Source organism: Astatotilapia calliptera, chromosome 3 (assembly GCF_900246225.1).
Source record: "Astatotilapia calliptera chromosome 3, fAstCal1.2, whole genome shotgun sequence".
In the NCBI taxonomy this organism is placed as follows: Eukaryota; Metazoa; Chordata; class Actinopteri; order Cichliformes; family Cichlidae; genus Astatotilapia; species Astatotilapia calliptera.
The window spans coordinates 39,680,049-39,692,940 of record NC_039304.1 but is presented as its reverse complement, the minus strand read 5'-3'; the positions used below and the strand labels follow the sequence as shown (position 1 = coordinate 39,692,940).

The 12,892-nt window shown below is 37.0% G+C and overlaps 1 protein-coding gene across 1 annotated transcript; it reads left to right on the top strand.

The window, feature by feature from the left end:
- Nucleotides 1-12,314, top strand: LOC113019515 (uncharacterized). The gene is made up of 27 exons (XM_026163272.1): nt 1-33; nt 205-354; nt 1,163-1,294; nt 1,522-1,545; nt 1,799-2,797; nt 2,900-3,039; nt 3,201-3,402; nt 3,504-3,620; nt 3,742-3,941; nt 4,023-4,113; nt 4,204-4,881; nt 5,180-5,250; nt 5,346-5,504; nt 5,612-5,653; nt 5,742-5,834; nt 5,974-6,048; nt 6,141-6,229; nt 6,319-6,421; nt 6,513-6,629; nt 6,719-6,870; nt 7,006-7,137; nt 8,220-8,277; nt 8,373-8,501; nt 9,797-9,883; nt 10,099-10,193; nt 10,306-10,348; nt 10,553-12,314. The coding sequence occupies exons 1-27, from the start codon at nt 18-20 to the stop codon at nt 10,859-10,861; spliced, it is 4,503 nt and encodes a 1,500-aa protein (XP_026019057.1). The 5' UTR covers nt 1-17; the 3' UTR covers nt 10,862-12,314.
- The last annotated feature ends 578 nt before the right edge of the window (nt 12,315-12,892 follow it).

Here is a 12,892-nt window from a genome sequence, read left to right as displayed (position 1 = left end):
TTGCATCTTCTTAAAACATGGACAAAAAGGAAGGTGAGAAGCTCAACACATAATAATTCACACAGAACACAAATTCACATTTTTAAAGTGCAATATTGAGTCATTTGCATCAAACCTGAAAAAAAAAATTCCGGTATTTGAAAACCTAAAATGTTTCAGAGCGTTTACTTTCTGTATAAATTTTGTCGTTTCTGTTCTTCACAGGTGCACATCAGGTATTCAGTGATGTTGCATCACTGATGGCCCTTGCTGGTGATAAATGTGTGTTTTGTCAAAAGAAAGAACGTGCAAACAAGGATCACCTTCACAAAAAGCATCTCAAAGATGGAATTTATTTTTTGGAAAAAAAACAAGGTAAGGACTAGATGTACGTGTAAACAAAGTGGACTTGGGGATTACTACACACTACACTATTCTTCAATTTAGTATTTAAATGTTTGTCTTGGTTATTAGTTTGTCATTATTTAAATCAGTTTATAATTCCCCTGATTTTCTCGAGGCATATTTGTTTATTTGGCTTAATTTGTTTGCTGTTAGTAATCTGCTTGTGTTCCTTTTTAGTCTTCTCTTAAGAAAAAAGGGACACGAGTATTAACAGTGCTATTTCTAAATCATATGCCAGGTATTATAGGTGCACAGCTGTGTAAATATGAATTGTGGTGTATAAAAAGTTACAGAGTCCAATGATGTGTGTTTAGTCTAGTTTAATTATTTGTAGGTCTGCCCCACATGGATAAACCCACGTAATCTCATTCTGCTCTTATTATTTGCATGTCTCTTTTCGAAGTCTAGTCTAGTGTGTGTATGTGTGTCTCCAGAAAAAAAATCTTTTGGCCAATTTGGATGTTTGTCATGCTGTGTGTGATAAAATATGTGTATTAGTTTATGTGCGTTGCTCAAAATAATTAAAGAAATATGTATCAGAGTAGAGCCCTTAGTTGATTATTTTCAGTGCCATTAAAATGTTGTGCCAGCCTTTCATTCCTAACATATTGCCTAGTCCATATCAGTGCAAATATCCAGTATGAATACTTTTTCTTTTCAACTGGCTTTTTTGGTCCCTGGATTGCCAGTATGCCTTTCTCCCCAAGGTGTCACTGACTAGGTGACTTTGTATTAACCATTTCATGTACTGAAAAGCATTTACTCGCTTGTTTTTCAGAGAAATTTGTGGTGGCCTGCTATTGCAAGGATGTCAAAGGAGCAAAGAGAAGCCATTATCATTGTCCGTTGTGTAACTTTGCAATTTTAACACGATCTTCTATCTTCTCGAAACATTTAAAAGACAGACATGGTAAGAGTTCTGCTATGGCATCCGCAAATATCCACAGATCTTCTCAGCATATAACTACCAAGAAGGGGGAGAATAGCTGTCTTTTAGTGAAGATGCACGACATCATTAAAGCATGTTCTTTTTTATAGAGGTCTTTAAAGTTAAATTTACACGAAAAGACATCCATATTATTATACCAATATATAACATACTTTGTGCCTTATTTTTTCAATTTCTTTATTCTGCAGGTATCAAATCAAGCAAAAAACAAGGTAATTTAACACTATTTTATTTTATGATCATACTGTTATACTTTGATATACAGATAGATAGATAACAGTGATGCAATTACCTCACTGTCATAGTTGTTCCCCATCTTTGAACCCACTCTTGTGCCTATACCTTGAAAAAAGCAACATCAGTTCATGGCAATAATTTATTTTCAGAATGAAACAAAAGCATCTTTATTAGATTTTAGAATGATGTGATTAACAGCTGTTTTTTTTTTTTTTTTTTTTTGCATAGAAACCCCAAGCTCTTTAAAAAGAAAGGCTGAAAACATTAGTGATGATTCCCCAGAGGACTCAGATTCAAAGCCTGAACAATTTTTATGCACCCCCTGCACAGCTATGATGAGTAAACAGCCACACATAAAAAGACCCATCAGAGAAGTACATCACCTGGACTCTGCACCGATGACATGTATTGATGTTATAAATGGCATTTATGTCACACCAGAACACACAGAAACACAACACAGTCCAGCTTTTCCAATTCACGTCATGAAGTCTGCTAATCCACCACAAATAGACTGTGAGGTTGAGAAGTGTCGCAGGTTCATGCAGATGGCTCGATTTTCGGGAAATCCGGGAAAAGAATGTGTTCATTTAGAAAGAACAAAAAATGCCAAGCCATATGTTAAGCCAGCAGTCCTTACATCAAAATCACTTCAGGACATGTTGAGCAGAGGGCTAATGTCATCTGAGTGGGGCGCAAAATGTGAGGCACTCGACAGTGCTGCCAAACAATGTGGTGTTGATAGCGTATTTCCTGTGTGTTATGAAGATCAGGGGCCCTCACAACAGTGGTATTTTTTCTCAGTTTTTACAAATGAAACTGACCACTGGTGTCAGTTCCAGAGGACAAGGGTGACATTTGATTCAGTAACTAGAAAATGGAATTGCCAGTGTCAGGGAACAGAACGATCTCAGCAATGTATCCACGTAATGATGGGAATGTGGTGGATTTTCCAGGAGACATCAGAGAACAGCATTATTAGTGAGACATCAAAAAATATATCCACAGCAAAAATATGTAGGATGACAGAATATATTTACACCAAAAAGCGTATTCCACGTCCGAAGGACCTGAAGTTAGGCACTCAAGAGGAAAAACCACCGCCATCTTTTGTTCCTTGGGAAAACACCTGTCCCTACTGTCCAGGGCCGACCCCTCCTCAGCTTAACGCCCCAAAAGTTATCACCAACCAAGCTGTGATATATGGTCTTAGCAATTTCCACAAAGGTAAGTCACAACAACAACAAAACATGCAAACAGTGTTATGTGTATGCCTTTGGCATACAACTATCTTCAACCTATTACAAAGTACTTTTCTTTAATTATCAGGTGTCTCCGTTGCTATGAAAGAGTGCCCACGGTGTGCTAACACTGTGAGATTTCAGGAGTATTCCTCTGGTTTCCACAATTTTAACAACCACATCTTATTAACACTACCTCTATGTGAACTCCTGCTGTCAGGTTTGGAGGTAAGCCAACTAACAATGAATTGTGGAACCACTATTTGGAAAGTGCATTAAGGAAGTTTATTACAAATAACAACAATAACAAAACATATCCATATTTTGAGAAAATTAATCTCAACATGTTTGGACATTGAAAGCCAATTCTATATGTTGTTTAATTGCAGAACAAGACAACCAGTGGACGTATGCTGGACACTCTGTCAGTACTTAATGACAATCGCTACCACCACCAAATGGTGAAGAAGGCATTCCACCACTTTTTGTCATTATCAGACTTTGACTTCAACTTCTTTTGCTACCAGTGTGGACACCACCCAGCTGTGGTTGTGGCAGATGGCAACTGGAAACTAGGCTTTGATGTACCTCGTAAGGACAATGTCTTTTCTCTTGGAAATGTGTAAACTACTAAATTTCGGTGAAGAATTTGGTAAAACTGCATTGTTAACTGTGTTTAATTTCATTTGAAGTTGGATCATTTGAAAGGCCAGATCCAGATACCATATCTGACAAGGATCTTGAAGTGGATATCGTCAAGGCATGGACAGATCTGGACAAATCACTCATAGCAGAAGGCCTTATAGCAGGTTTGTTATAGTGTGAGAACTTTACACAACAATAGTTTTAGGACCGTCTAGAATTATAAAGCACAACACTGTCTCTATTATGAATATTTGTACAAATCAAAAGACTGTGTCTTCCAAATAGGAACATCTGTTGCAAACCCATACTGCAAATCTGTTCACCAGTCTACTATGGCACCATGGATGGGAAAGCACACTAGATTGAGGGATATCCTTCCAAAAACTGAGATTAAAAAGGCACTGAAAGAAAAAAATGATCAGAACAAACATTCACCAGAACAAATAATTGAAGACATAATACTTCAAACCACTGACTCAGAGAAGGTAAAACTAATCAAATTTCTATTTGTTGTTTTTTTTAACATTTACTTTTGTCATTGTTACTGTGGATCTTTCTTTTTATAGAACCAGAAAAAAGAATCCCAGAATGCACTGGGTATGATTAATGGATTCAAGGAACTACACCCAAAACTTTCCAAGAAACTTCAAAAAACAGGTGATGAGTTTTTTTTTCTCTTTGAACATCCTCAAATTTTTAAAAAAGTACTTTTGACATATAATTTTTTGTAATTTATATATTTTTTAGGTGGTGTACTTCATTTCTCCTGTGTCCATGGTGTTGTTTATTATATCAATTTTCTTTTCTGGATGGAGTCAGCAAGGGACCATGCAGATGGCTTGCTAAGTTTTAAGCACATTCCAACCTGTTACATTTCTGACATGGCCGGTGAGGTTGCCAGCCACACTAATGACCAAACTAATCAGATGTTTTTTAAGCCACACGATGGAAGACTTTGTGCACCAACCACAGATAATCTAAAACTAGCAACCAAAAATGAACTAAAGGTTGAAATGCAATGGGTGAAGAACCTCAGATTTCCATTACCAGTGAAGTTACAGCAAAATATAAATGGAACACCAGCAGTACATCCAATCACAAGGACATCTGACAGGTATTCACTGTATGATCAATTCCACCAAATAAATCCAAGACATCCAGAAGATGATTTAAGAAGCCTCGTCATCTGCCCAACACTTCGACGAGAGGTCAACTCTGCAGTAGCAAAACAGTTCAATCAAGAGCTTGAATCCATTTGGCAATCTTTGTGCCAAATGAATGAATCCCACTTCAAACAGACTGTGAGAGTGTTGATTGAACTACACAATGAAAAAATTAACAGGACATTTAAGGCTGAGATGGAGGCTTTGGGCAACACACAATTGTCTGTTGGACTGCATGGGATGTTGGGATTTCATACTGCTGGTAGGTTTGACTGATATATGATATAATAATAACTCATAAAAATATCACAGTTTTGTAAGCACAGGTGTCTTTGGCTGGGAAGGTAGAGGATGTCATCTACTAGTGAGAAGGCTATTGTGTTATTCCCCGGCTCCCTCAGTCAATGGTGTTGGTTTTTTGTGTTAGTGTGTTTGGGGAAAAAAATTGTATGAATTTTTGAGTTCGAGCCTTGTAGTAAGCAAACAGTTTGAGTGCTTGAAAAACATGAAATGCGTTGTTTAGACGATAGATCATTGCTCAGTTTTGTTTTGTTTTTTAGAAGGGGAGGAACACAGTGTGTTGAAATCCTCATCCATATCACAATTATATGCCACAAGTGATGATGAGAAGGTAAAAAAAACCCTCGTATTGCACTTTGATGTTGACATACAGAACATTATTAAAGTTCTTAAGAGTTAGTATGCTATCTTTCTGTGCGCATAAAGGAGAAACTCAATCAGCTACTCTCTGGATCCCGTGATGAAACTCAAGCCCTGGCTTATGTTTCACGAATATTTCCAGTCTCAATAAAAGACATTAGCAGCGTTTGCCCACTAGACTTGTTGCTTCAGTCATCATTGTCATCGCCGTGGTTGACAGATGATGTAAGTGCTGAAAAATAAAATTGTTTTTGTTTTTTACCACAATTAAGAGCTTTGTTTTTTAAGAAATCATCTGCCAGCCACAAATCTTGTTTTCGTAAACATTCCAGGCTGTTAACTATCGGGTGGGGCAGCTCGCTCAAGAAAACAAGGTGACTCATTTTCATTTGTTTCCTTTATGATATTTTCATTGGTCAATGAGTATTTATGAAATGCTTAATGAGATGTTCTATTTGACAGTGTGGTGCTTTAGGCACCTTTGATTTCACTTTGTGGCACCGGGAATGGACCGAATCTGGAGCAGTCAGTGATGAAGTTGCCAAATGCATTCCGGTAGGTCCTTTTTGCATAATTAAAAACATAAAAACAATAAATAAATAAAAAATCCCAAACATAAATTTACAAAAACAATATTGCTTTTTACATGCTACATGACCCGTGTGCACCTACAACTGTTACGTTTGTGCTACAGGACTCAGGAAAGATATTCCTTCCCAGAATTGTGGGTCATTCTTCACCAGAGACAGGCAACCATTTCATCCTTTGGGTGAGCCAAAACATTTTAGGAAAGAGATTTCAGCCTATAACATTTACTCTTTTTATATTTTTCTGAGCATTTAAGATTATATATGTTTGTAGGTGTTTGACTTCAAAGCCAAACAGATTAGAATATACGACTCACTGATGACTTCCAGCAGCATCAGTGATGATGACATGGACCTGCTCAGGTAAAAGGAGATTTTGTGCTACAGTTTTAGTTTGCAGGTAAATGAATGCGATACTGATGGAGCTGAACTGCTGCCACTCTCTTTTTTAGAAACGTCTTCAGGTTTTCTGGTGGGCTTCAAGGTTGGACAGTCAAATATCCTCCACAGTGGAAGCAGGAGGACTCTGTTAATTGTGGTGTTTTTGTGTGTTCGGTGAGTTTGCTGTCCTGGGAGCTGCTACTTTTGCATGATTTATTGGTTGCTCACGTGTTGGGTCATCATTGTTAATTTTATTTCAAACTAGGCTGCAGAAAATGAAGTCCTACATCACAAGGTCACTGATGATGCTCTGACCCTTAGTGAGTGCAGGATTCTTCGTCTGCACCACGCTACACAAATGCTGAAAAATGTGAAAGCTGAGGTTAGAGAAATAGATATCTGAGTATAACAAAATCTTTACTGGTAGTATATGAAATATTGTGTGATAATATTAAGGGTTTTGTTATTTAGGATTTCCCACCGACTATGGAAGACATGTTGAAGATTCGACAGAAAGAAATGGAAATACAAGAAGCTGGAGTTGAACAGACCGACTCAGGGATTCATTGCATGGCCATGCAAATAAAGGCATGCTTGTTCCAGAGAGTGACTGGGAAAACCAGGTGTGCATAACAACACTGACAACTAAACATTATTTATGTATCAAACATTTCAGAATGAAAGTTATTCTTTTTTTTAAAACATGGTAGAAATTTAAAATTCACTTTGATTTTCTACAGTGTTTTTCATGACCACAGAAATCAATGTATGTGGCTACTGTGCACTGTCTGCAAAAAATGTCTGCATTTTGAGTGTGCTGGTGTGGAGGGAGACTCGAAAGACTGGGAATCAAAGGGTTTTGTTTGCGGATGCAACCTTACAACTAATGTGTAAGAAACTCTTGATTTGAATATCAGTTACTGTCATACTGTTGTTGTAAGTTTACATATGGTCATCATAAGCATTAACATTTAATTTTGTGTAATTTTGTGGTTTGGTAATGATTTCTTTAAACTATTCTTTTTCCAGGGTGGAATGATTGCATCACAAATATCTTGAATGACTTGTAGTGCACAATTTTTATTTTAGATTTTCTCTGGTCCACAGAGTCAAAATTGTACATAAGGGCTCAAATATAGACATATACTAAAGTGTTTAAACAAGTGGTTGTCAAGGTTCTATGATGCTATTTACCTTGTCAAGGCTAAGGCCTATTACCTTCTCATTTCTGATCACCCAAAAGTAATTTATTTGACAGCACTTATTGGACTGACCAATACTCCGAATAATGAGAAAGTCTAAGTGAAGATATAAGAAGGAGAATAGTAAATTTACACAACTTGCGAAGGTCTTTTAAAATGGAGTCCCTGCTAGGGCCGTAACACTGAGCTATTTAGGAAAAAATGTGTTTGGAGGACTAAAAAGCCAAAAACCAAGAACATTATGCCAAAGGTCAAGCATTGTGGCCAAAAACACATCACAACTCATTTTGGAATACATAAAACAGTCTAATATTAAGCTTTTGGAATGGCCTCCCTAAATCCTCAAACTTAAATTTTTTGGACTATGCTAAAGAGCTGGGTAAAAAGCTCCAAGCAAAGTCATTAGGCTTAAGAACTCTACTAATTTTTCCAATACTCAAATATCAAGTCAGAATTTTGATTCTGTGCGGCTAAAAGAATATACCAAAATAAATTCAAACTAGTGCACCCAATTTTTGTATTTGTTGAAACAACTGTAACCCACATAATTTCCTTAAGGATCAATAAAGTATTATCATTAAGATTATTTTGTATGATTATTTTACCCTGGAAGCAGAACAGTTAAAAAAAAAATCTTTAGAATCCACAAATTACCATGACAACCATAAGTGTAGGTAAACATCTGACCTGTACAGTATAAAGATTTAAATACAAATGTTGCAGATTGTGGTTAATTTAAGGCTCATGGGCAATGCTTTTGTCTCAAACAGAGGTGACATGCTGGAGGCTGTTACAGTTACAGAAATCCTTTCAGATGAAGAAATTAAGGTGATTTAATGCATTCTAACGTTTCTTCACTAACCTGTATGTCATGTTATCAGCTACCATACATTTAAATCACATTTTATATTCTAATATTACAGGATTTGGAAAGAAAACTGCAGAGTGGACTTGTTCTCTCCAATCGGATGTATCTGTGGAATCACAGAGAATTTGATCCTGAACTTCGCAAACATTACAGTGAACATTTTACTTTATTCAGTGACATAAAGGTATGTATATTCAGTGTTTATGATCTTATTCACACTTACAACTTGAGTTTAGCATCCATAGTAATCTGTAGTTTTTCACTCAAGTATGTTTACATAACCTAAACATTTCAGGATCTTTACATTAAAAAATATAAAGTGTCTTGAAGCAACTGTTGTTGTGATTTGGTTCTATATGCATAAAAACTGAACTGCAGTGCACTGAACAGAAACAAATTCAAAAAAACAGATTTTATATCATGCCCTTCAACTATTAATCTGCAAAAAGTCTACCCAACATTTGCCCCCCCTCAGCTGGGGCCTCTAGCCCTGCTGCGACAGTAAACAGAATATGTAGTTAAATAAGTGGATGGATGAATGTATCCATATCAGGATTAACATAACTAATAAGCCAAAACTCTAACTGCGTGGCAACATCTGCATAATAACACTGAAATAAGCCATTCTAAGGCTTAGTAATGGGATGGTAATACTACAAAAATATATAGTTTTATATTCATTTTACTACCATGTATTTTAAATGACTTTAAGACACTTTGTGACAATTGTTTATTGTTTTTTACATTTATTTCATTAGTTCTATACATTGCACTATACAAGCAAATTTTACTTTTACTTGGTGATGGTGGCAAGAAAAACTTTGTTGGACATTTTCTTAACCAGTAAATTGTGTCACGGCGGGGTGTGTAGATGAGGTAGACCCAAAAGCAGACACGGTGGAGACAGAACTAAGTTTCCAAAAATAAAGTGAGCCTTTATTGTGGCTGCTGGCATGAGAAAAATACCAGAGACACACTGAAACTGGGAAAACTAAGGGGACTAAGAACACTGTGTAAATTAAAAGACTATGACACTCTGTGAAAACAACTATGAAAAACTATGAACACAGAGTATCTAGGAATGCTATGAAACACAGTGAAATGAGGGAAAACTATGTCAGACAACCTGACAAAGAACAGTAAGAGACAAAGGACTTAAACATGCACATAAGGTGATCAGGGGGAGTGGAGACACGTGAGGAAACAGCTGACGAGGATGAACATAATGATGCACAGGAAATGTAAACCAAAACACAAAGACATGAAAACTGGACTTTTACAATAAACAAGAAAACATGACAAGACGCAGGCATGCCACAAACTTAACAACATTAATCAGGCAGGCAAGAAACATGACCAATAATACATTTAGCTCTGTGGGAGTGGGAGCATATTCGAGCTGACAGTGACAGTGCACCAGACATGCAACCTGTGTCCTATGCTTTTACCCCATGTCTTCTGTCCTTTTTGGTATTCCAGACAGAAGAAATGATCCAAAGACTTGAAAGAATTCTGTCAACGCCAGTGGAGGAGCAGCTATACCTTAGAGAGGTCATTTTGCCAGAGGTGAGCCGAGAACAAAAAAGATCAAAGATTGAAAAAATGTTGTAGATATTCTGAACGAATGATATGTGTCAGAAACAGACAAGCATAATTTAGGACATGTGGTTTTTACTATAATTAATTTCTTGAACGGAGAATGAAAACTGCAGAACTTCAAGTGAACATCTATACAAGAAATACAGCTTAAAGGTGGTAACTTTAACTTTATTGTTGTTAAGGTTTTGATTCGATGGTTGCAAAGCAGCGGGAAAATGTGCAGATACCAAGCTGAATCTATACTTCTGGAGGGCACATCTTACAAAGGCATGGAAATGTAAGTTCCATTGTTTACATTGTAGGTTTACTCACAGTTTAATCTGATTTTGCTGACTGAGTGTGGCAAAGGATAATTACTCACGTTTGTATTTTTGTTTTTTCTTAATCAGTACAAGAGAGACAACAGCTGGTGATTCTGGACAAATAGAAGATGTAAGAGAAAACACACACAGACACACTAAAAATTACATAGCAAAACACTTTGTATAAAAATCTACACTCGAGTGTCCTTGTGTGTGAGTTTCAACTTGCAAGTTAAAAAAAGAGGAAGGCAAAGTCTGTGATGTACGAGCATTGTTTTGTATTTTACATGTAATAGTATTAATACTGTCAACACTTTGTCTTTTTTTTCTGCAGGAAAACACTTTTCAAAGTGACTGCAAAGCTGCGGCTGCTTTTTGCTACAACAAGGACTTGGATGGAAAAATTGACCTTCATGAGGTCAAATTGGAAGAAGAAGAAACCCTGCATGACATGCAGATCCAGGAGGGTGGTCACCATGACGATTCCCAAGGAGAAAATGTCACATTTGTATATCAAAAAAGCGATGACAGTGACAGCGCTGAGACAGAACTTACAATTTCTAAAGAAATCTTAGCCATGTTCAAGAAAGAAAATGAAATTCCTGACCTTAACCTTTCAGGCCCTAACTTTATAAGTACTTGATTTCTGGTTTATGTTTGTTTCTCTTCAGTCTGTCTTTTGGGTGGCTGTGGCTCAGGAGGTTAACCAGGTCACCAACTAATCAGGTTTTTGGTTTAATCCTCATCTGCTGCAGTCCTGCATGCCAAATATCCTGGGGCAAGATAGTAACCCCAAGTTGCTTTTATATGAATATGAAAGCATGTGCATGTAAGATAGAATACACTTACATAGGAAAAGCATTTTTAACAAGTGTATGGATGAAGTAAATTGTGCAAAATCATTTTAAATGCTCAGACTTGAAGAACTAGTCCATTTACCAGTCAGTGTCCATTTGTCTACCTCTGATTCCTGAGTGCCCTGTCTGTGTCTGGCCTTAATGCTCTGTCTACGTGAATACCTTTGTTGTACCTTATCCCTGTATTTTCTCCCTTCCTGTTCCCAGGCTCATCTCTCTGTCTTTTCCTCGGTGTCTTTGTCATGCCTACGAAACAGACATTTCAACACTGTGTTAAGCTTCTGGAGCACAGATGTTTTGAAACACTGCTCCAAAGCCTGGTTCAAAGCACACAGGGCACATGACTGCAACTAAATGAAGTGTTGGTATTGCAGTTTCGGCAGGTGTCTTACCTGCTGCTTCGAAGCATAGCCAGTCACAAGGATTCACATTTTTCTATTAACCAGAGTCTTTAGGACTTGTATTTATTGAATTAATGCTTATGATACAACTGTGAATGCATGAAACAAAATGTTGCACTCTCTCATTGTTATTTTTGCTGTGGACTGTAAAGACCAAAATAGACTATCCACTCACTGAAACACTGGAATTCAAAGTGTAATTAAACAAACATTATTTAAATAGATAGAAATAATATATAAACATTTTACTTTAATGATTACTGGCACATAGATGAGAGAAAGCTAGAGACAGAGACTGGTGAGTGGGCTTCATCCCCTCCCATCAGCAGAGCAGCTCTAGTTTTTTCTACTTTCTGATGTTCGACACACATAAAGAATATATTTATAAATTTAAAAAAAAAAGCTAAACAAACACATTTATCAATTACAGGGGATGTATTTCTTAACATTTTTTATGACAAATGTTTTTTTTCTTTTCTCACTGATGCTCCATTTGTTAATACCTCAAAAACAACAGGAGTAATGCAGTTTCACTGTAGCCTAAACTCCAACCTCACCATAAACATCATGCCAGTGTTACAAAACACACAGCAACCAAAGCAGTGTGAACTTCATGCTATTTCTTTTCTAGCATATACATTGTGTTGACATAGAGATATTCATGTATTTAAGCTCACAAATTAGTATGAGTGTGGGTGTTGTGTGTATATACTGTCTACATCCCCCTCACTGTATTTACAGTTTCTGTCTGTCAGTTTTCCTCTTAGATGATTTGATCTGTATTGATCTTTTTTTCCCAGCATTTAGTCAATAAAGCTGTTTTCTTTTTAAAATTTAATTCTGTTAATATCGTTAATATCGTTAATATTCTGTTAATATCCTTGGGCAAGACACTTCACCTACCGCCTACTGGTGTTGGCCAGAGGGGCCGATGGCGCGATATGGCAGCCTCGCTTCTGTCTGTCAGTTTGAATGAAAACACACGCTGTTGTGACAGTGATGTACACTGTCTTGTTGGTATATGTATGATTTCTATACATTTTACATCAGATAAAAACTTTGGTCCCTGTTAATGCCCTACCTGCCCCCCTGGCAAAACTTTGCTAGACCTGCCCCTGCACAGTTACCAGCTGTCAGCTACATAGAAAAGGTTCCTGGTGTTATTTGTCAGAAACAGTTCATAACTTCCCTTCAACTCATTCATGTCACCTACTGTACATCATCAACAAAAGAGTCAGAGAAACTGAAGATGTCTTTGTGTGTAAGCGACTAGGGTGAAGACATTCATTAGATTTCCATGGTCTTCGAGCCCTGAGAACAAACTGCATCACTCATCTGATTGTATCTCTAACATTACTAAATGGCCCAGGAATACTTCCGGAAATCTCTGTAGGTTAACACAATCCACTGTGCCAC